The sequence below is a fragment of the Scleropages formosus genome, chromosome 3, assembly GCF_900964775.1.
Source record: "Scleropages formosus chromosome 3, fSclFor1.1, whole genome shotgun sequence".
NCBI lineage: Eukaryota > Metazoa > Chordata > Actinopteri > Osteoglossiformes > Osteoglossidae > Scleropages > Scleropages formosus.
This window is the reverse complement of record NC_041808.1, coordinates 32,214,122-32,238,750: the sequence shown is the minus strand read 5'-3', so window position 1 is coordinate 32,238,750 and position 24,629 is coordinate 32,214,122. Positions and strand designations below refer to the sequence as shown.

At 46.6% G+C, this 24,629-nt stretch overlaps 1 protein-coding gene across 3 annotated transcripts; it reads right to left on the bottom strand.

Moving 5' to 3' along the window:
- Positions 1-350: 350 nt before the first annotated feature.
- On the bottom strand, positions 351-24,275 carry LOC108940962 (arf-GAP with dual PH domain-containing protein 1-like). 3 transcript variants are annotated; one of them, XM_018763371.2, is made up of 12 exons: positions 24,218-24,275; positions 23,881-24,120; positions 16,848-16,978; positions 14,751-14,842; positions 11,254-11,336; positions 5,270-5,382; positions 4,165-4,311; positions 3,237-3,320; positions 2,912-2,974; positions 2,087-2,158; positions 1,498-1,726; positions 351-978 (listed from the first exon to the last, which is right to left on the bottom strand). In XM_018763371.2, the coding sequence occupies exons 2-12, from the start codon at positions 23,981-23,983 to the stop codon at positions 950-952; spliced, it is 1,146 nt and encodes a 381-aa protein (XP_018618887.1). In that variant the 5' UTR covers positions 23,984-24,120; positions 24,218-24,275; the 3' UTR covers positions 351-949. The 3 variants fall into 3 exon arrangements, with proteins under 3 accessions (XP_018618887.1, XP_018618896.1, XP_029106380.1); XM_018763380.2 differs by lacking the exons at positions 16,848-16,978; positions 23,881-24,120; positions 24,218-24,275 and adding an exon at positions 16,248-16,321; XM_029250547.1 differs by lacking the exons at positions 14,751-14,842; positions 16,848-16,978; positions 23,881-24,120; positions 24,218-24,275 and adding an exon at positions 12,262-12,319.
- Between the last annotated feature and the right edge of the window lie 354 nt (positions 24,276-24,629).

The window sequence follows — 24,629 nt, the reverse complement described above, 5'->3', positions numbered from 1 at the left end:
TTTAAAGTACACGTGCTGATCACGTAATACAGCAACTTCTGTTCTTTGTGCAGCGCATAAGAGTGTGAGCTGTAATCTTTTTTGTAATTTCTTGTAATTTTTTGCACATGTTGCTGCTGCCCCCCAGTGGATTTATGAGGTTAGAACTTACCTTCTTTCAGACCTTTCAGTGTTTCTACTCTTCTGTGCTTTCCAACGTTTCACTTCTGAACAATTTGTTTACTTTCAACATTTAATTATTTACCATTAATGTTGGAATGTCAATGACCTTTTTTGCAGTACTTATAGAAATATACCGTATTTACAGGTTGTTGCCATTTTAATAGGCGAACACAAGGAGCATGGTAAAAACTTCATTTTACGCTTCCAAATCACACGTCCAGGTAAACGTCTCAAAACCTTGGTGAGTGTGTAAGCAGTCAGCCTGTCTCCTTCCTTCAGTAAGGAAATACACTTTGTAAACACATTAAGAACAGATCTGTACAGGGAACTGAAGTGCGGTGAGCTTTGACCCAACACAGGATCCAATGGACACAGACATGCTTAAACACATTCCATAAAAAATAAATACAAACATCAGTCCAGTTGACGTTAACATACAACCTTGCTTTGCGTGTAACTAAACGGACTGCCACACGCGGGCGGCCCTTGTGCAGAAGCTAATGCCAGTTCTACATTGTATCTTTCTCGAAATCAATGTGGTATTTTTTCACAATACTCTGGTACAAACATTCATTTACTTGGTACCCATGGACATCAAGGGTGAGGCTCAGTGTGGTTGCGCTGGGGGCTAAAGGGGTTGTGGGAGACCTCATTTTGAAGGGTAAGATGTGCAGCTTTGAATCCTGCTACACGTAGACATGTTCTCAGAGAGCAGTAGCGCGGTCCATCCTGCAGTGCCACCTCCGTCCCTTCCTGCTGCCTTCTGACGCCATGGCAGCAGACTTACTCAGGGCTTGTGTTTGAAGTGGGCCTCCACTGCAGAGACACAAAAACACACTTCCAGTGTTCCCGCACCCACTGCTGCAACCTGTCACAACACTGCAGCCGTCGACACACTCAGCACCCAGCTTGAGCTTAATAGCATGAGGCAAAATCACGTATTTTCGTTTTAAATATGACCTTATGACCAATTACTGCAATACAGGACTGGCCATCAGAGGTACTTAATCCCACCTCCTGCTGTAGTACCGTTAAAGAAGGTACTTACCCAGCTATGCAAAGGCGTAAGTAATTGTAGTTAGCTTAACTGTGACAGTCACTTTAGAGAGCAGCATCAGTAAAATGTAAAATTAGTCTTGTACGTCTTCTAGAGGGCTGCAGGGTATTCTGGTTTTAGCTTTAACTCAGCTTCTAATTACCCTGTTTTGAAGTAATTTTTTGCACAACCCATTTGGCGTTGCAGTGGCAAAAGCACAAATTTTTTTAAAAAAATAATGCCTAAAATTTGCTGATCATATTCTCGTATGTGTTTGTGTGCGCACGCACACTGCATACCTGCGTATTCTTGAGGTAGCATCAGTCGGTTGATGACCCTTTGGAAGGCAGCAATCCAGTCCATCTGCTCCTCCTCCGTCTCGCAGGTGAACAGAAACTTCCTGTCGGGTGTGACGATGGTGATGCCGAACGGCCAGCGGTGGCCCTGGGTGGATGGGGGTAGCCCTGGCAGCACCGTGTAGCTGTTCTCCTTGCTCCCAATGAACACCTCCCCCCTCGCATAGGCATCCTGGGCACGGGACAAGGACTCAACTAGAGGATCGCACCACTAGCCAAACTCGTGTGTGCGCGAACGTATTTATGTACAACATGTACCATCTTGATTAATCATACAATGTTAATTATCCCCCCACCTCCCCAAAAACAAAAATATTTTCCTATAAGAAGAGCCCCATCTGCTGGACAGAAAGCGATGAATCCCAATTCTCCCTGCATCACTGATTGAAGAAAAAAATCCCCATATCAACATGACCAACTCCAAAATTAGCAACACGGGAGTGGTTAAGATGGTCCAATAGGAAGTGCCTGGGCTCTCTTTCAGCCGCAGTAGGGAAGCGGCATATTTGTGGGTTAACCTGGGCCAGCTTACCAGGGGGTCTTTGAAGTACATTAGCCTCCTGTCATCCATGGTGAACCACCTCTTTTTGAAGCCCTCTTTATGCTGGAACAGAGAGAGAGCAGATCAACCGCACGGTATCGCACCGATTCCTCAGAGGCTGTCATCCTGCCTGCGCACGTTTTCAAAAACATCAAAGTATGCTTCTGCATAAGTGATCCTACTGTAGTGTAAATTTTTGCAGGGTCATTTTAACAGATAACTTCATCATCCGTTACTTATTGCAGTCGTTACGACAAAATACTGCTCCCCCGTGATGAAAATCTCATTTTTATTTCTCCAACCATATGCATATTTCAGACACCTAAGGGGCACAAGGCCTTATAAACAAATATCTGTAGGCCATAATACTCAATAATACTCAAGAAATAGGAGGAAAATCAGTAGTCGTTTTCTGGGATAGCTTATAGTGGTTAGAACTGCTGCCTTTGAACCTAAAGGTTGCAGGTTCAAATCTCACCTCTAGCTGTTGTACCCCTGAGCTGTACTTGTACTAAATTGCTCCATCAAAGTTACCCAGCTTGATAAATGGGTAAATAATTGTAAGTTGCTTTGGTGATAAGTGTAATGTGAAGCTACTTACAATCATTTACACAGGTATTCAACCAATTTCATGGAAGTAATTTCATGTAAGTACCTTGCTCAAGGGTACTGCAACGGTAGATGGGATTCAAACCAGTAACCATCATAACAAAAGGCAGCAGCACTAACCACTACCCTACTAGATGAAATGAGTAAATATCCCAACACGTAACCAGTGTTCAACTTCACTAAATGGGAGACATTAAACAAGCAAACCTTCGGACCAGTTTTCTCCATGTAACCTTCTTTCACATAATTCCTTGTCAGTTTTGGCACCAGCTGAACACAACCAAACAGAAATGGAACACATTAAAATGATGAAAAAAGACATTATACATATGTCCTTATCCTCCGTAATCAGCGAGTTACTAAAAAAATCTTACAGTTACTGTAGAATGTGTGTTACCTGTAGCGAAAAAAAAAGACCATCACTGCAAAAGCAATAGTTAGTAAAGACGGGCAACTGAAGGTCATGTCAAAATCTCAGATGGAGATGAGGGGGAGGCAGATGAACACATAAAAGGTATCGGGAGGGACTTACATCAGCATCACTCGCACCAGGGAAGGCCACCTGTAAGTAGTGAAAGCGTGCAGCTCTGATGGCGTTGAACCAGTCAACAATTTCCTGTCGACAAGAAGAAAACAGAAGCACGTTTTTCACTTTACTGTCATCAGTATTATTCCAAGTACAGCACATCACCAACAGCAGTCACATCTAGAGAGACGTACAAGGATTGTGTGTCAGCGATACATTCAGCTTCAGCGGTACTTGAGTAGGTGCCCCCTTCTTTTGGGTCACAACCAACAACGTGCTTTGACATTTTATTCCTGCTCTTTCTTCTATAAAGACCTGCAAGGTCACAGTAGTTCCAGATCGTATCTGCCATGAAAGTTACTCAAATACAAAAATATCTCAGTAAGAGGATACTGAGCCAGAGCAAAGTGCATGTCCAGCAGAGAGACCTATATTGTAGATGTTTCCCAGATGCTTGATAGAAGCAAATCTCGGCTGAAGACCTAGTCGTGAATGTTTGAATTCAGCAGAAACCCAAATGCTTGAACTGCATCACTTAAGGCAGGTAAGGTAATCGTAAAAAGCAGGATTTTTCTGGTTTCTAGTTTGAATTCCTGCAGGAACTCATCTTCTGTTAAAAAAAAAAATAATAAATACTTGAGTGGTTTCAAACATTATAGTTTATTAATAAAAATTTAGAGTGAAGAGTCTCCCAGGCCAGTGTTTTATAGACCTGGAAATCCAGTCCAGCTGGATATCGAAAAAGCCCACAGTCATAGCAACAAGGAGAAACGATTGAAACGCCGAAGAACCATTAACTCCCCAACTCTAAAGAGCTACTAACTACCATAGAGCTAAGAGTTATTAAGGATCACATGGTAAAAGAAGCATTAATTATCATACAGTGAGCAGCCATTAGCCATCCCACGTAGGTCTCCTCACTTTTTCAGCTTACCTTGCCATCTTCGTGATAGACAAAGATGTTCCTGGTACTATTGTCCTTGAGGTAGGTGATCTGCAAGCCGTTGGGGTTCCCAATCTTAGCTGGCTGGAAAGTAGCATTCAGAGTCTGGATCTTCATGATGGCCTTGGGTTCTCGTGCCTAGAGGCAATGGTCAGAGCTACATGAACATCCAGACATCATGGGAGCCTTGCAGGCAGCTGGGGCTGGTCGGGGACATCAGCAGTGTCACCTTGTCTAAACATGGGTGGCACGGCGAGTAACACTGCTGTCTCACAGTGCCTGGGTAGTGTGAGAGAATGTGGGTTCAATCCCTGCTCAGTCTGTGTGGGTTTCCTCTGGGTGCTCTGGTTTCCTCCCACTGTCCAAAAACATGCTGTTCTGGTTCACCCATAGTGTGTGAGTGACAGACAGAGAGTGTGTTCCACTGATCTATGGATGAGTGACCCATTGTCAGTAGTGTATCTAGCAGTGTAAGTCATTGGTGAGTAAGGTGTGTGGGCTGGTAACCCTACATAGAGTTCACTGGAAGTTGCTTTGGAGAAAGCTGTTAAATAAATAAATGTGAGCCTTGAGATGTACTACTGCCTGCCGGACATGCTCCAAAGTGCGTTGCTGCTGTTGTGTCTTTGCATCAGGCAATTTATTGCATCCTGCTGGGGGCTGCTGGGTCTGGAGTTGAGAGATCACTTCCAGAGCACCAATTCCAGGCTCACAACACTACCAAGTGCAAGAAGTCCAATCCATTCCATTCCAGTCCAGTCCAGCCCAGTCTTACGACCAAGAGCTTTGGAACCAGCACTGCCAAAGCTACAGAAAGGGTTATCGAGCTCAACGGACGGTGTCGACTTCTGGGCTGCTGTCCTCAGAGAACTCTTAACCGTTCTGATAATCCCGTGAACCGACTAAGCCAGAACTGGACACCGTCCCCTTTATGAGGGACTCCAGGGATTCATTCACTGAACTGGCTCTATACTAGGGCTGTAGGTGTGCGGGGGTATGTCGCAGATGAAAATGTCAGCGACAGGAAGGAAAAGGACGAGGACAGCGAGGCAGGAGGGGGGAGGGATGGCGTAGCCGCAGCCGCGAGGTCACTTACGTCATGCTTGTTGAAGTACTTGAGGGCTCCCTCCCTCTCTGACAGGATAAACTTTCGACTGAGGAACTGCCCGTTGTCGCGCCCCCGTTTCCATAGAAACCCCTCTCTGTATCCTGTGAAGAAAGTAACCGCAGCGTTGGGTTATAAAAAGAGAAATTAAAAAAAAAAAAAAAAAGCTAAATGAGTACGGAATAGCATGACAGACAGAAGGTGTGAGCACACAGCTTCCCGTTAACTGCCGTGCTGACTCCATCTGGGGTTTTTCGCGCTCGTTCCCTCACCGCGGTTCAGCAAACAGCGATCTAGAGGAATTACACGCTAATGAAATCCCCCGTGCGTTTGCATGACAATGAGGAATCTTTACCTTTTATAGAAATACATCGTTTTCCCTCCTTTCCGTCCATGGGCTGACGGGGCTTTGTTAGGGGAGGTGACGGTCGATCGCTGTGGCCGGGGAAATTAACCAATTAGAGTCTCGTCCCCCCGGGTCTGAGAGCTTCTCGTGCAGCAGGGGACGAGAGTGGCGTCACCACGAGGGCAGGGTATGAATTATTCACCCTGGATTACCTCACCAATCAATAACTTCCTCAACACGCCCAATCGATGTTGAAATTAATCCGTGGGCCCGAGCCTCTGGATGGCCGGCCCCCTGCCAAGAGAGCGCCTTCCTGGGGGACGGCTGCTGGCCACCGCACAAACATCTTCAGCTCCGCACAAACAAACAGCATCCCGTAACCCAGAGACACATCTTTGGAACCGAAGCTTTTGTTCCGCACCAATAGCGCGCACACACAGGCACTGAAACCGCTTGTCCCGAGGCGAGTCAGAGCCTAACCTGGCAGCATGGGGCGCAGGCCTAGGAGGGGGAGGGGACGCACCCAGGACGGGACGCCAGTCCATCACAAGGCACCCCAAGCGGGACTTGAACCCCGGACCCACCAGAGAGCAGGCACAGGCCAAACCCCCCCGCGCCGCCCCCACACTAACAGCTTCAGTCCCAAACAACTTCAGCGATAACCGAAGGTTCAAGATCGGAGACAAACAGCAACCGCAATGCTAGGCAAACAAACACCCCAAAGCTGTGTTAGATATGTTAAATATTTTATATTTTATATTTTTAAAGTACATATAAAAACAATTTATAGAAAAAGTTAAGATGAAAGAAAAATAAATTACTACTAAGCGGGTATAAAACATTCATTTATTTATGAAACGCTTTTCTCCAAAGCGACTTCCAATGAACTCTATGTAGTGTTACCAGCCCACACACCTTATTCACCGTGGTGACTTACACTGCTAGATACACTACTTACACTGGGTCACTCATCCATACATCAGTGGAACACACTCTCTGTCACTCACACACTGTGGGGGAATCTGAACAGCATGTCTTTGGAGTGTGGGAGGAAACCAGAGCACCCAGAGAAAACCCACACACATGGGGAGAACATAGAAACTCCACACAGACTGAGCGGGGATCAAATCCACGCCCTTCTGCACCACCCAGGTGCTGTGAGACAGCAGTGCTACTCAGTGTGCCACTGTGCTACCCCTATAATAAGATAATATTCACTGATACTAACTGACAGATGTATGTATGTGTACATCTGGAAATATATACATTAATGTATTCTTTTACTTATGTATTTCTCTGTAATCTTACATGTTGGTCATTTTGGAATACTCACACACACACAGTCTGAAGCCGCTCGTCCTGAGTGGGGTGGCTTGAAACCGGAGCGTAACCAGGCAACACAGGGCGCGAGGGGACACACCCCGGGCGGGACGCCAGTCCATTGCAAGGCAGCAGGACTCGAACCCCAGACCCGCCAGAGAGCAGGCCCTGCCCCCCACCCATTTTGGAATCCCCGTCAGCACATTTTTCTGTTTGCTTTTCATTATGCAAGTTTTGTTCTTTTTTCCCCTCTTATTTTTGAATAGACTGGAAAGTATGATCAATCCTGACGCTGTTGCTGTGATATGAACCCTGTGTTTTTCTAGCTGGTCATTTTGTATTGTGTAAAAAAATGGTTTCAATGACAATAGTTGATATTTACATTTATTTATTTAGCAGAGACTTCTCTGCACAGCAGCTTCCAATGAACTCTATGAACCCACACACCTTCTTCACCGTGGTGACTTACGCTGCTAGATACACTACTTACACTGAGTCACTCATCCATACATCAGTGAAACAGACTTCCTGTCTATCGCTCACACGCGGTGATTTTAGAGTAACCGGTCCATCTGAACAGCCTGTCTTTCAACTAGAAAAGGAAATACATGCAGACACTGAGCAGGGATCAAACCCACGTCGTCTTGCATCACCCAAGCGCCATGAGACAGCAGCACTACTTGTTGAGCCACCCACTGCATGTTGAGAAAGCAGGGTAATTTTTACTGCACCAGTTTAGGGTAAGCACCATGCTTGAGGGTACTATAGCTGGAGTTGGGATTTGAGCCTACAACCTATGGGTCCAAACTCAGCAGCTCTAACCTCAACACTACCAGCAGCATCATCTGATAGTTCTCCAGCTTGGTTATAAATGTTTCCTGTTCCTAAGAAAATAAAAATTAAGAAACAAGTCGAAGAAAATGAAAATCTGCCCAAGACAGGCAAGCGCTTCCATGTCAAACAGCAGTGTCCCCCCACGCAGCACATCACCTTGCTCCTCCGCCTCCCACCCACTTGTGTTCATTGTCTCTCTTGTGTCTCTCCATCCCTGAGGTTCCGATGATCCTGCTGAGTGACTCACTGCTTATTCCCCGCAGACACAGTAACCAGCTGTCAATTAGCCCTGTATAGGGAGGCCATCACACACACATTTTATGAACCTCTTGTCCCATACGGGGTCGCGGAGAACCAGAGCCTAACCCAGCAACTCAGGGCATAAGGCCGGAGGGGGAGGGGACACACCCAGGACGGGACGCCAGTCTGTCGCAAGGCACCCCAAGCAGGACTCAAACCCCAGACCCACTGGAAAGCAGGACCCGGTCCAACCCACTGCGCCACCGCGCCCCCCAGGAGGCTGGCATCTTGCGCTAAATCATTTCCCACATCTGCCGGCCAAATGAATAACAGAAGGAATTAGGGAAGAGATTTGGTTTACTAATATGCCGAAATCATCTTAGTCATTTTTTATCAGTTTACACTACAGAAAAAAAGTAATAAAAGCTTTGTAGGAAGCTAATGGCACCATCTCAGTCTTAGCATACCATGACTTTTGCTAAATCCTCTGTGTGTGTGTGTGTGTGTGATGTTCAGCTATAGCTGTCATGATCCTTCAGAAGTTGTACTAATAGGGAACTCCAACAATCTTGGATGGCGAGATGATTCAGAAGGGAGTTCTGCTAGTTCAGTATGAAGACATCCATCTCTCTCTCCCTCTCTTACACGCACACACACACTTAAACCCAATTTCAAAGTTGAACTTCCTCCTATTCGGGTGACATTTTTGTTCTGGATTGTGACATACTGCCTTTCCTCAACCTTCCCGTCAGTCACTAGCTTTGGCTCCTTCCAGCTGATTAATCTTCTTCCACACACACACACACACACACACACACACACACACACACACACACACACACACACACACACACACACACACACACAGAATTGGCCTTGGGACCATACTGTCCATTCAAGCTCTGCTCTTCCCAAGACAGCAGTTTTGATCCTTGACCAGTAGCGCATAGGATCCCACCCCACGGCACCTTCCCTATAAATACCGCAATCTCCGCTGGGCAAACAGCACCACCACAAATTCAACTACACTGATGCTGCAAAAGATAAACCATGACAGGACAAGTCGATAAACAGTCCCCATGTGAAAGTTACTTTTTATTAGGAGGTAAAATACCAGCTAGCATTGTACTGTACTTGGCCACAGAGAGCACCGCCTATGCCTGGTTCCCAAAACCCATCTCCTCCTGAAGTAATGAAGTCATCATCCACCATAGCAAAGACCAGATTTCTCTGGCATGTGTAACTGATGCTGCCCTTATTCATTATGCATGCAGAATATCCAGGATGGAATGCTGGGAGGGACTCCTCCCACCACACACTGTATTCCCCTGGGGTCGTAGGTTCGCTCTTCGCGGTGTCTAGAGCACGGTGCCGCAGTGTTCCGGCTCAAACGTGAGAAGGGAGATGAACCAAGCCCTTGCAAGCTGTACGTAAGAACAGGCAATCAGCTTGGAAATATATTCCGGGCTGTCAACGGGCAACGTGAAATATCAATCTCGGCAAAGTAGCTGTCAGTAGGTAGAACGTGTCTCCTTCCCTCACCTTTAGCAGAAATACAGCCCTGTCTTTTTATAGCCCAGGAGACACATTGCTGTTGTTTGTAAAAAGCCAGCCGCTCATAAGACATTTTAGAAAAAGCCTGGTGTTTTTACTAAAAGTTCAGGTCAACAACCCCCCCTCAACCCCCCTCCACCTGCAAATAGACTTCTGGCAACCCCAAACAGAAGGCACCTTGTGACATTTCGCTAAGGAGGAAGCACTGCATGCCGCAGCCCATGTCTGGCACCCATGGAGATAACTCTTCAGGTCACAACCGCAAGATCTAGCAACACCACCCCAGCAGCATGATCTCAGAACAGACGACGACCACCGACAGACCCAGCGGTTTGGGAACTTCACCTGACAGTGCAAGGTTGAGGGTTTGAGGTTCGAGGGCCACCACTGCTGTATGTGATCTGAGCTGTCTGCAAAAATGCCCAGTCTTAAAGACATCCAAGCATGTTCGCCCAGACGAGAGCATTAGGAGATACAGCTGCATTAACTAAACTGCATATCGCAGCTACCTTACATTAAAGAGATGGTGCTCATCAAGTGGGTTCCTGATGCACAACAGTATCATCGGTAGATTTTAATTTACTCGATGTAAATGTCCCGGCAAAGATTTTCCCTCCATTTCACAGTTGCTCAGTTTTCGCCAAAATGCACTGTGTAATGTATAAGCATCTGTGAACTAATAAAGTATCAAAGGTCAAAGCTATATTTATCCCATTCTTCTTAATAATTCACACTATGCGGGTTTACACATCAAATAGAAAAAATTTATAGACTACTGTGACATGACAACGAATTAGCATTCTTGCGCATGTCACCGAACTGCTATAACCGGGTGACGTATGCGTACGAGGCGGTATGGATCTGTGTCTCTGATGCCGGTCGACGGGTCCAGTGACACATCTGCGGGGCGCTTCCATCAGGGATTGGCGGCGGATAATCGTGAAGATCAGCCGCAGGAAGCAGAAGTAATAACCTTGAATCCCTTGGTCTACAACCATGACAATGAAGCAGGTGGTCAGCACCAATGTAGCCCATCCGTTCGTCTTTACGTTCGGTGTCGACATTGATTTAAGACACGGCTTCAGCGTGTCTTTACGAAGATGAGCGGTGCGCGCGTCCACTTGGTCTCGGCATGAGAGGAACCCGGCCGTCAAAGCAGGCTGCCCCGCCAAAGCAATGGATGAGGGATGACGCATGTTGCGAGTGTATTTCCATTTTGTCTTGACTTTACTCTTGAGCTGACAACCAGCACCGTCAGGGTTGGGTAGAAACACCCAAAGCTACTAGTGGAGACCATGTCCATACTAACGGAGCTTGTGTCGGCAACCCCTTAAAAAACACTCCGAAAAGCCCACCCACCACGTGCTCCTCCTAAGGAAGGTGTCCTCTCAGTGGGGAACATTCACACACACACACACTCATCATGTTGGCCATCATCTGAGAACATCCATCACAATTGCACAGTAGCCCATTGAATGCACTGCCCTCTACTTTTCCACTTTATCCTTCCCAGTGGGATTTTCCTGCCAAAATATCGAATTAGCTTTGGCTGTACATGCAATAATGACACTTGATCCATTTACAGTGTGGACTGGGATCACTACGGGGGGGATATGACCATTGACTGAGGGGCGTTGCCCAGACCAACCTGTATGAGTAGCCTGTGTGTCCACCCACTTACCCGTGGAATAGGGTTCTTGTTGTTCCACGCAGACAAATTCATTCCTCTCGTACCGGGCCCGGACCCACTGCTCTCGCAGGACGCTGCAAAGGACACATGCACATCACCTTTCAACCAAGATGCACCGATAAACATGCACACACAGGTCAATGAATATGTGAATTAGACATGCTCAGCTGTTCCGCACTGGGGCCAGCCAGAACTGTGTGTTTGCGATGGCGTACACCTGCCCTTTACACCGCTTTTTCGTCACTCGGCCGAAGCTGTCCTCTGGAGCCACCTACATACTAACTATGGAATGCATACACTTGTTTTGTGGTGCATTAGAAGTCTGCTAATGCACACAAATGCGTTTGATGATAAAGTACATACAGAATGAAATGGATGAATGTCACGCGGAACACAGGGAGCCGGGACGGCTGAACCCAAGTGCAGCGTTGTTCATCAGAAGTTAAGGGAAGAGGCGAGTTCTCAAAACCAGGGACAGGCCAAGGGTCGGTCGATCGGCGAACGGGACAGGAACGAGGATCCATGGACGTGGTCGGAGAACGAAGCGAGTCAAAAAACCGGAGATCATGGACTGAGCAAGAGTGCGTGTAGTAACGCGAGGGAGGGCGGTTGTCCCAAATGAGATTCCGCAGGGGTACGGAAGATGAAGAGGGTCTTTATAAGGTGAGTGATTACTCATGAGTTAGTGCGGAGTCAGGTGTTGTTGCTTGTGCTGTGGGCGTGGACGTGACAATGAACCCATGCTGATGTCATTTTATGTACCCTCTTTGTCTGGCACACCATAAAGAACATGTGAAAGCCTGCTCCATTTCTTTCCCCTTCTCTTCCTCTCCACCTACTCCTCTTGTTTTCTCTTTGGCCTTCATGCGTTCTACAGAATCCACCCTAATCTGAATTAATAATCAGCAAGCAAAATAAAAAAAAAAACTCTGTATTTCAACATGGCATTTATGAGTGTGAAAAAATCGGGTGTGCCCCCCCCCCCCCCCCCCATCTCACCACATCAACGCGAGCGACCAACTGGAAGTCTGTCCTCCTGCTGCTGCCCATAGCTGTGCTCACTTTCTACGCTTCATTTCTGCCATCGGTGATTGTACATGGCGGGGGGGGTACGGCTGCAGCTTCGGCACCCACAAAAGCTGCTCAGATTTACCAGAGGGGACTTGTGCTTCTGCCGGTGTTCTTACCTGCTTTGTGCTAAAAAGACGGTGACAGCCCTACCACCCTCAAGATGTCATATTCACCCAAAAACATCTTGGAATCCATGCACCCCTGTTTCACGGTATTTGTAGTGGCTGTACAATACATTCACACCACACAGACAGAATATTCATGTGAGACATTACATCAGATCAATAGAAATCTCTTTATTTTTCAAGAAGTTCTTTTTTGCTTCCCAACACATTTTTTTTTGAATGATGAACATTGATGGTATACAGGATATGAGTTGACATGAAGAAACAGAAAATTGCAGGATTGGTTTCCTAATGGGGCAGCAGCCTTTATGTAATGGTGTAATGGTTGTGTGTTTGAAACTTAATCCGAATAACACACACACACACACACACACACACGTTGTCTGAAACCGCTTGTCCCATGCTGGGTTGCAGGGAGCCAGAGCCTAACCCGGCAACACAGTGCATAAAGGTGGAGGGGACACACCCAGGGCGGGACGCCAGTCCATCACAAAGCACTCCAAGTGGGACTGGAACCCCAGACCCACCAGAAAGCAGGACCCGGGCAAACCCACTGCACCACCGCACCCCCAAATAAAAATAGTAATATAACGTAATAATAATGTAGCACATGAACACGCGTTCGTACTTGCAAAAATACAGCAGTGGCGCTTGAAAGTTTGTGAACCCTTTAGAATTTTCTCCATTTCCACATAAATAAGACCTAAAACATGATCCGATTTTCACGCAAGTCCTAAACTAAAACTTGATCATTTATTTAAAAACGAAATAGAGAGAATCCAAGGGTCAGGCCCACATCTCCATGAGGACACACACTGTCATAACATGGTCTCTGTGGTGTCATAGTTCTGCCTGACACACGAAAGAGGAGGTGTTGTGGCTGGCGATGTTAACGCCCACCACCTTTGCTATGCGCACTAGCCAAATAGCTTCACTAACGTCTCAAAGCATATTTAATCGCATATAGCTAGAAGAACCTGTCCACAATAGAGACTGCACAACAATATACTGACATTACAAGTGAGGTCCCGATCCTTTGCCCATCAGCGGTCAAGGCTAGGGGGGGTGCGGTGGCACAGTGGGTTGAACCGGGTCCTGCTCTCCAGTGGGTCTGGGGTTCAAGTCCTGCTTGGGGTGCCTTGCGGTGGACTGGCATTCCGTCCTGGGTGTGTCCCCTCCCCCCACAGCCCTATGCCCCATGTTGCCAGGCTCAGCTCTGGCTCCCTGCAACCCTGTATGGGAGAAGCGGTTCAGACAATGTGTGTGGTTAAGGATAGGGCAGAGCAGGATGGTCAGGCTTGTATACTCATGGTCAGATGACATGACCAGAGTGTAGTTTACTCTTAATTCTATTTCTTCTACTGTATTTATCATTTAATAATCATATACCATTTGCCAAATGAAACAACATATGGTACCGACATATATTTACAGTGACAATGTTTACTCAAGTGCTGTTCCAATTCCCCAAGAAAGAGCCTTACAGACAGCATTTACCTTACAGTAATATGCGAGAATCTGGCATAAATAATTTAAAAAAAAATAAACTAAAAACAAGAGGAAAAAAACTTTGAATCAAATTAAACATGTTAGCTTTTCCTGAAGACTCCAAATGCTTGTTTTGTTTCTGCCGAGGGATCGCGTTCGTTCTCTTAAATCTGTGTGCGAGTAAACATTTCAGGAGCGCAAGACCCTGGCCTTGAAGTCATCGAATTATTATCTCCCGTTTGTTTCTTGGCCCAGCCATTCAGTCTCCTGCTGGAAGCAGGGAGCAGCAGACAGACGCAAACTTCCCTATCGATAAAACGCACGGTCGTCATCTAGAGCCTCACAGTCTGCCTGACTTCAGCGTCTGATTTCAGGCTGTCGCAGGGGGGTGCGGTGGTGCGGCGGGTTTGTCCCAGGTCTGGGGCTCGAGTCCTGCTTGGGGTGCCCTGTAACAAACTGGCATCCTGTCCTGGGTGCGTCACCTCCCCCTCCAGCCTTGCGCTCTGTGCTGCTGGGTTAGGCTCTGGTTTGCCGTGACCCTGCTTGGGACAAGTGGCTCCACACAATGCGTGTGTGTGCGTGTGTGAGATCTCAGGCTGTCTGGCTGCTGAGGATCTTCATGTCTTATATTCTGGTTCTTCACCTGTAGATGGGCCGAAGATGGGACTCTGCACTGACTGACAGCTACTTGAACGGGTCAACATTATTACATAGGCTGCTGAGAAAGCGAAGCAGGAGGAAAGCTATGTGTATCCATGCACACAGGGTGTGAATACGCATGGGCGGGGGAGGGGGGTCACTCACTGGCAGTCTCTGTATGTGGGTTTGTAGTAGAACGGAGGCACCCTCTGCTCATACTTGGCTTTGGCAGCGGAGTTCCCCGTCGAGGCCATGAACTGAAAGCAGGCAGAGAAACAGGTTTCTTAAGCGTCCCTGCATTTACAGCTAGGATCCCTTTTGCAAATCAGCCTCCCTTCTCAAATGCGTGACGGGCTCAGGGGTGGAGGCGGGGAAGAGGTCTGCAGGAATCATGTTAAACCAAAAATACCAGGCAGCGTTCGACTGGCAGACGAAGGGCAACAGAAAGGGTACTGTGGGCAGCCCTGTAATGGAGCGCCGAGCACAAAGTGCTATTCGTGGAGCGATGCGAGCAAACCGCTGCGGTGAGCAACGCCGTGAGCAAACTTATACGAGTGTGTGAGTATTGTGTGAATGCAGCAATCCCTCGATTTACGAACTTAATCCGCTCCAGAAAACTAAAACACTGCAAGACACCTATATAACTATATATCAACCTATGGTATAAAACAAATACATTTACACTTCAGGAGACGCTTTTCTGCGAAACGGAGGACATCTCAGAAAACAACATAAAAGCGGATCACATCAACAGAGAGAGAATCACTTCATGGTTATCAAACACTTAATGGGGCAACTGTACGTTTCAGAAAGAAACTGAGCTCTCCTTATATCCAGTAGACAGTAATGAAAATTTAATAATGAGACTCATGTTATAAAAATGAGAACGGACGACAATGTAAAATTAATAAGGCAATTTACTGTAATGAGCTGTTACTGTACTTGCCGAGCAAAGAGAATAGTTGATAGTGAGTTATGGTGGGTGAAGGAGGGAGGTGGCTTGGCAGTCATTCTTGCACTGCCGCTGCACAAACGTGTGGAGACAAAGCGAACACGAGACCGAAAATAGCTGATAGCATACCAGCGCCAACTACAGTACCTTGCTGCACTTCCCGTTCACTTCTGCGACTTTCAAATTCTTTTGCATACCCTTTAGATAAATTTCATAACATTGATTTTTCGTTCCCGGAAATTGAAAATTGGGTATAAAGAGCGTGATAGCAAAAGTGTGGATGAAAAGAGTTCGTAAATCAAGGGATGCCTGTACTGTTATAGTATTTATCAGAAAGTAGTGTGAGTGGTGCACTGTGGGCAGAGGATACAAGTCCTGTACCGTAGCACAACTCCAGTGACTGTTTGAGATCGGAACATTGTGCACTACAGCGCCAGCTCATTGCAAAAGCCGCTGTACTGTTCACTGCTCACTAGCAAAGAGGGGTCATATTGGGACGGAGACTTCGCCATGACTCTTTTCTTGGTTGATCACCCTTGTTGATTAGCAAAAAAAAAGAAAGTTCTGTAAAAGTGTTAACAATAATTCCTATGCCTCTTTATTTCAGCTGGGCCTCCTTTTTCATCCATCAGCTGTCAAGCATGGCTGTGTGGTGCTGTCATTGCATCTGAGACTCCCCCAACCCAGCCCCCTCCTCCCTTGAGCCGTACCTCCGACAGCCCAGAAGCCTAGCCCCGATCTCCTCATCTGCCAAGCTCAGACTCATCAGATTCTCCCCAGGCTGGAGCTGCACTGATGGTTCCTCCCGCTGTAAGCTGGCAGAGACAGATTGCCAGCCATCAATCATAACCAGACCAGGCTGTGCTGGGGCTAAAACAGCAGCAGCAGCCCAAAATGTGAAGTTAACTCGTGGCTAGCCTTTCTCTGGCCCAAATACTCCTAAATCCTTCATCTGGATCCCACCGCACCTGCGGCTCCAAGCCAAAAAAAAGCCCAGGGCACCTGCACTGCACCCTGATCACAGGAAACCTGAACAAAGCTGTCAATCACAGCCACTTCCCAGCCTCTCATCCCCAATCCTGTGCTTAAAATGCAACCCGCCCTACGAATCCCTGCCGGATTTTTGGAGGACCACTAAGATATGATGGGAAGGCAGTGACAGTGGGGCTGACATCTGGAAACACATCACTGTGTTGCTCTTGAAATGTAAAAATCCAGTCACAAAGATTACAGAGAAATCCCTCCCAATCCCTACCACAATCCTCTGCCATTACTAAGTCCAGCCCAGAGCAGGCCACGGGCGCCATTACCTTCACCTCTGGAGCATGCCAGCCGTCCATCACCACGGACTTCACCTTGCTGATGTGCGGGATGCTGCGGTGCAAGCCAGAGCAGCTCTGACACATGAACACACCCAGGGTGAAGGAGGCCCAGGTGGGGTCTGCAAGCCAAACAGGTAATAGTGAGTGAGAGAAGCAATGTTTGGCACAGGCCTGAACATCATGAGCTGCCATTCCCCGGTAGAGCCCGGCCGACGTTACATATACCCACAAACATTCAGGGGGCTTCCGAACTCCTTCCTAGCACATATGAGTAAATCAGAAAGTATCCGCAATTTTTCATTTTAAAAACAGGCTATTGTGAATACTTTCTGACTTTCCCTTCTGTTTTGACTTTAGGCTGTGGCCCTGAACGAAAAGAGCAAAATAAATGACCAAGCCGTGCATCTGATTAAACGTGGGGAGATTTTGCTTAGCAAACTTCATACAGTTCATTTCCATTTACTCGTTTAGCAGACACTTTTCTCCAAAGTAATGTACAGCGATTACTATGCACTATTAAGCTGACACATTCATTCAAGGTGACTTAGAAACATGTTAGATACACTACACTAAACATCCTACAATCGCCCCGCAATGTAACACACACACAAAGGGCAATTTAGAGCCACCGGTTCACTTGAAAGACACGTCTTTGGACTGTGGGAGGAAACCAGAGAGAACCCACACACACATAGGGAGGATATGCAAACACCAAACAGACTGACTTAAGATCAAACCCACATCCAACTGCACAGCCTCGGTGCATTTAGACACCAGTGCCACCCGCTGCACCACTGTGCCACACCTTTTACAGGTAATGCTAGGGTATGAAATGTCTGTAGAATAATGATGGAAGCATAGAATTAATTACTCTGGGTTGTAGCAGTGACACTCTTTTCTAACCCTAAGGTCAGCACAGCCAAGTGAACTGAGTTTCATCTGATGACTGATAATGTTAATCTGCGTAGTTTTTCTTTTTTTTTTTTTTTTTTAAAACCCTTCAGTACATTGTTGAAATCAGGAAGCATTTAGTTGGGTAGCTGCAAGCAAACCACATTTTTGCAAGACCTGCACACCAGCAGAAGAGCCCAACTATCAGTGTGGAAACAGGCTCTGAAGATCCATGTGACCTTACAGCCATCTGAGTCAGAATCAGCAGATTTCAAATGGCACCAACATCCTGTACAGCTACATCTCTGTGTAGGAGGATGGACATACCCAGTAGGATGAATGTCCTGAAGGGACAGGTTAACACCACCAGCACAGAGACCTCAAACACAGGAGAGCAGGTGGCCTGAAGGGCAGGTGAATGGCGACCAGGAAACGGGTCTTCTGACCTAATTTAGAGCTTCAGCCTCCACACGCCGATTCACCTGCATATTTACAGCTTGCCGTAGCGCACCCTGAGCTCAGTAATCTATAACTTTGAGTTCTGCTCCAGTTATATATATTATATGCACTGCTCTATGTGCCTTTTTTATATATGCAGGCCAGTGTGGTTAGAGTAAAGCATGTGGTTTGCGTCTGAATGTGTGCATGCGATTGTCTCTAAATCAGTATGACTGCGGGGGTTAATGCGTGCATGAATATGTGTGCATTTGTATGTGCGCGTGAGGTATGACACTGAGCAGATGTACACAGTCACTTTGCATCCTTGTACGTGTGCGTGAGTGTGTTTCAGTGTTTGCAGGTGAAGGAAGGTGACGAAGGTGTATGTCTGTGTACAACTACACTAGAGGTCCTTCACCTGTTCTGGGCCGCAGATCCTTTTAAGAATGTGCTGTAATCTAAGGACCCCCGTCCTACAAAAATGTCCATAAATAAAGTCAGAGAAAATATTGCACTCAGTTTATTGCACTGAAAATTGATTACCTTCGCACGGAATGATGACATCGAGCGTCTTATCGTAGTAATATTTGTATTTCATTTTTGACTTGTCATATTTCAAAAACAAGCCGGGGCCTCTAGGGCCCCTAGAAGTCCAAGAACAGACCCCCCAAGAGTCTGAAAGCTGTACACACGAACTACACTTCCACACTACAATACACACGTGTCTCATTTGCGTTCATAATTTTATCTATAGCTCTATCTATAGCCTTCCTCATCCCCACCGTGTAAAACATCACATTTATTTAACACTTTCACTTTGCCTGGTTAACAATACCTTAAGCGGAACCCAGCACTCTGATTTTAAAGGTATAAATTGCTTTTAAAAAAAATGAAAAGAAAAGAAACAGCTTCTTCGGCTTTACAAACGGTATTCACGTTGCAACAGGAAGTATAGCGAGGGCTGGGAAACTGGTCATGACGTCTATCTGATAAAAAATGAGCACCCGGTGATTCTCCCTGCAAACCAAAATGCAAAAACTCAGAAAACAAAAGCCATCTGTAGACCTCTCGTAACGCAACACTAAACACTCCACAGAGCACACACCTACACACCCCTCCTATGGTATTAACACCGATGCCTGTACAGTGTTTCTTTGCACGGTGAGACGATGGCGAATAATCCACAAACATCTCGGAGGATCTCGTTGCAGAAATGGAGCGATGAAAATTAGCAATGTTGGACCAAACATCACATTGTGTGCTCAGCTTTCTTATACGTAACATCTGCCAGCTTTTTCAACACACTTTATTTATTGCTGTGACTGGCAGACACTTGGGACAAATTAAGTCAGTATCCCACCCTGGGATCCCAAACATCCTCTGGTCCAGAAACAGCATCTCACTACTCTGCATTGGTATTTTTTCAGTTATATCATTTTGCCCCCACCAGAGATAACTGGAGAAAAGGTAGAGCTGTCTCAAGGGAGGAAAAGAGCAAATCATTCTGGCCTCATTAAAATTCATAAGTTGACACCAGAGTGCTGAACCCTGTTAAACTGTACAGCGGATCAAACCCCAGAAATTCTGCTGCCCGTTGCTCAAATCAAATCTTTCATTTCAAATGTACTTCGTATTTTTTCCTTCAACTCACAAACAGATCATTAACTGACCCTGTCAGAAGGGCAACATACAATTTATTCTTTCACAGCCACAAAACACCTCTTACTTCAAACATTTCCGAAACCGTCCGTAGGCAAGAAATGTGCATATATATAGACTGAGTTGGCAATTTTATCGATCTTTGTCTTTCATCTTCAGAAAAAAACTAGCTGGAACTGAGCAGAACATGGAACAGGCAATTTTGATTTTTCACATTTATGAAAGGAAAGCATGAGCGAAAAAGTTCAAATTGAGTTCAAGAGAGCTGAGAATCTCTTTGAACGCGGATGAAAAAATTACATCTGACATCATTCCCTCCAAAAATACGGGAATCGCCGATTTACTTTATTCGGTTTCTGAAGTGACCATTTGCCAGCCATACTCCAAGTGCCCAGTGTTTTCTCCTTAACCTGTCATTACCAAGTTGCTTAGCCATCATTTTTCCGCAAAGAAATGTACAAGTTTTTCCACATTAATATATATGGACATTTAGAGGAGCACGAGACTGAAAAGTGCTTCCCCTTAAACGCTCCCAGACAAAGAATCAGTCACAATAAACAACATGTTGCCAGTCTTTGGGAAAAGTACTGAAGACGCCCGTATCTAAGTGAGGATATGACCGCATGTAATGATCTTATTAAAAAGAAAAATAGCAAAGGTACAGCTGTAGCTATGGCGACAATATTATAGGCTCTTGCACTGGCTATGCCAGCAGCATCCTCTCCGAAACCAGCAGCGCGTCTTTTGTTTTACGCCGCAGCTCTGGAGCATTTGGGTCAAAAAACTAGAACGCAAGTGCACCAGATGGACACTGCGGCAGACCAAGTACACACCTAGAAACACATGACTGGTACACACACTTCTGGCTATCAGACAGCTTGGAGGTATGCTTCTAACTTCCTTCTTTGAATCAAGAGCACGAACTACCGCCCTGGCTGAGACATAACCACACCGAAAAAGAAATACACGGTATGAGTCATACGCACAAATATACAAACACACTTGGGAAATCCTTCACGCCCCATACAATAATTAAGAGTCCTATTGATCCCTTAAGTCATTACATAACTGCACAGGATCGATCAAGAAAGTGAACTAGATAGTATGTACATGATGTACGGACTGGACAAGACAATATCTTCTTCTAAAGTTCATACTCTTGATGTTGCAATTAAATTAAAACAGTAGGTTAGAGGTTCATTTCCTCCGCTGATAATTCTTTCAAAATAGTGTTAGCACTTAATTACAGCCATCTGCAAAATTCATCTGGACGCTAGGTAATTCTTTTTAATTTATTTATAATCCTCTAATAATTCAATTATTTAATTATTCTGAAAGCTCAAGGCATTCACGAGGAGGACAAACCATTTTCTAGTTGGGTTCAAAGTCTTCCTTTTAGCCAAAAGTTCCCGGTGCCCAGAGCACCAGCTGCACAACCACATAACTGCACGGTCTCTCACTGTTCCATCAGTTCATTCTGTCATTTTTTGTCGAATAAACCTAAGAATGAATCCGTATCACACATTTAGAGAGCTGAAGAGCTTCCGAACGGATTCGCCAGAATACAGCCATAGGTATTTCGCTTTGTGAAATGTAATACAAGGGGGGAGTGGTGGTGCAGTGGGTTTGGCTGGGTACCACTCTCTCGTGGGTCTGGGGTTCAAGTCCTGCTTGGGGCACCCTGTGATAGACTGGCATCCCATCCTGGGTGTGTCCCCTCCCCCTCCGGCCCTGCGCCCTGTGTTGCCGGCTAGGCTCCGGCTCGCCGAGACCCCACTGGGGACAAGCGGCCTCAGGCAGTGTGTGTAATACATGGAGCCCGGCATTCAAACCTCCCCTATCTGATACGCTGTCTTTAACAATTAGAGGCTGTCTTGCAGACTCTTCCTACTATTTAACAGTACGGATATGTGCACTCTTCCAGTCACACGTACACAGATATGGTCACAACAGTCCAGAGCCACAGGAAATGCATGTGGTGCAATGAGCAGGGCTCCAGTGGGGATTGAAGGATAACGAATTTGATCCTGTAAGAAAGCCTCTGTGGTCTACATCTCTCAGAAGCTAATGGATTATCCGGCCCATTATGCTACATCACCAATACCTTGGCCTGCCATTATTGTGAGGTCATTTTTATTCCATCATATCCTGCAGAAATTTAAAGGGTTGCATTGCTGTTTAGCAGATTGACACAGCAGGATTTCCCTACAGTAATCATGCGGTTATTAAATTCTTGGAATCTCACAGCCTTCTACACAAAAAATTATTTATATTCTGTAAATGAAATAACATGAAACACGCATAACGAAAGAATATTAGCACACTGATCGAGTCAATACAGGATATAATAATTCTGTCCATAATTATTATAATTACATTACATCCATAATTATATTTTTTGCCTACAGATAGTTTCACTTTCGTTGTACCCTTTTATTTGCTTGCCCACGTATGGGAAAGTGCATCAGCTCTGAGGTTCTTTGCTGTCTATGAAGATATTCCCTGCAAGACAAATAAATAAAAAGTAAATAATAATGAAATAAAAACTTGATCCGTTTCTATGCAATATACTGAGAAGAGTCTCTGGAGGGAGTGGTAATCGATGGGAAACAGGAAACGCTGATGGCAACTCATGCTCTGGGTTTCAGTGTATCAGTGTCCCTAGGGAATGCAGCGTTTTAGAAAAAAGTCTCGGTCGTCTTCAGTCAGCACAGCGCGTATACACACACACACACACACACACACACACACACACACACACACACACACACACACAAGCAGCAACATCCAGTGAGGATACGGACAGCTCTGGCTGATTCTAGTGTGTGTGCTGCCGGCCACATCCTCATTCACCTCTTCTGCTCTGAAGCAACAGCATCTCCGCCAATACGTCTGACTGCAAACCAGCGTTGGACACTCCCAATCTGAGAATTACGCATGGTAACAGGAGTGCAAGAACATATTACAAACTGTTGGGTCATGACCAAAGTTCATTGTGTAGGACTGCAACAGCTACCCTTCAGCAGCAGCAGCTGCGCGGCATCGGTAGACATGGAAGCAAAAAGGTCCATTCTGAAAACCAGAAGTCCAAGAAAGTTACACATCAAGAGAGGCCAATTTCAAAGAAAAATACAGGTCATCTAAGATGTTTCCGCAGGAGACGGTTCCACCAGCGTCCATGTCTCTGCTCAAAGAGTCAATGTCCATCATGAAAACAGCTGGATGCATCCCTTTTACAGCAAGTAACTCCAACGGCACCTAACATAAATCCAGCTGTGGACAAATGCTTCTTAAGTTCTGATCACAGCTATGAGGATCTCTCTTCTTCTAAATGACGGAATTCATTCCATACTTTCAAGCCAAGGAAGAAATGTTTGGCGCTAACACACACACACACACACACACACACAATCCCTCAATCTGCTGTCATGCTCAGTTCTCCACACCTTTAGACCCTGATGTACCAAGTCTCCGGCTGGTCAAAGCTCCACAGACACAACCTTCCCTATTCCTTATGAGTTATTAATAGATGATGCACGAGGGGCAACAGCAGCAGGGCGCGCGACGCTCTGCTCTCATGCCGACAAAGGCAGATTCAGTCGCGCTCTAACGGCACCATCTACCTTGACATTTACTGAGTTCACCTCCTCTCAGTCTCTACCCTCTCTGCCACAGGAAGTAAGAGCGCGTGAAGTGGCACCGTCACACGGAGATGAAGGCGGAGGGAGGAATCAGAGGGATCGGCAAATACGACTGCAGACGTGAAAGTTAAACAACTAGTAGTGGGGAAGAAGGCAGATGTTTAAGGTTTCCAGCGTCCTGCGCAGCGAAGTTGAAGCACATGTCAGGTCGACACGGACGGAGAGTGACAGCTGCGGTTATTGTTGCAAGTGTACGTCCAGCAGTCGGTTTTGGTACATCGGTCCGAGTCCCCCCACCTCCCCACACCCCCACACCCCCGCCACACACACCACGACCCCGAGATCAGGGTTGGGTGGGGTCGATCGCACCTGTCCCGCTCCTGCCACCGTACCTGCAGCTCCGCAGTCCACGCATCTCCCGTTGCCTGGTCTGCAGAGCAGCTCCTTGAGCAGCCGCCGGTTCTCCTCCAGTTCCGCGCTCGTCGTCGCGCTCATCTCCTCAACTGATCAATGAGCCGCCCGGACCGAACGACTCAGTGACTTAACGCCTCCGACCCAGATGACGCCCAAAAAAAGGCTGCGATCAAACTGACTGCCTCATTTGGAAATGACACACAATTGTCTGTATCATCCTAAAAAAAAAGGGGCTTAAATGAACACAATGAAGAAGCTAAAAGTAAGTGATGGGAAAAAGGAGGATAACCGCACACGGGCACGTCTAACACTCACTGCGATGATATTGACGGTCAGTCGTGATCTGCGGTGCCGTTCGAGCCGATGGTGCGAGATGATGCGGTGTGGACTCCCCTCTCTCTCTCTCTCTCTCTCTCTCTCTCTCTCGCTCTGTTTGAACGTGCGCTCGTCCTCCTCATGGAGACGCCTCCCCCTCTCTGTCCTCTCTGCCTCGGACTGTGCGGCAGAAGCGAGACCCCCAGCGGCGACTGTGTCCCTCTTGTCCCGACCGCGGCTCCACTTTGCGCTCCCAGCGCAGCCGCCTTCTTTCCCATTCCCGTCCCTTCGGTGAGGAAACTTGCAATTTTGCAATTTCGCACGTGCAGTTTAGTTCTGCTCTCCTTTTCCCCCCGTGGTCAGTCAGCCTGGAAGTGCGGAGAGGGAACACGCACTCGGTACCGTTCAGTAA

Coding starts and splice junctions, on each gene's coding strand:
- LOC108940962 (XM_018763371.2), bottom strand. CDS start 23,983: ATGAGCGCGACGACGAGCGCGGAACTGGAGGAGAACCGGCGGCTGCTC. Junction 1,727..2,086: donor TGTACTTCAAAGACCCCCTG/GTAAGCTGGCCC, acceptor TCCCGTGCCCAG/GATGCCTATGCGAGGGGGGA. Junction 979..1,497: donor GCTACCTCAAGAATACGCAG/GTATGCAGTGTG, acceptor GTGTCTCTGCAG/TGGAGGCCCACTTCAAACAC.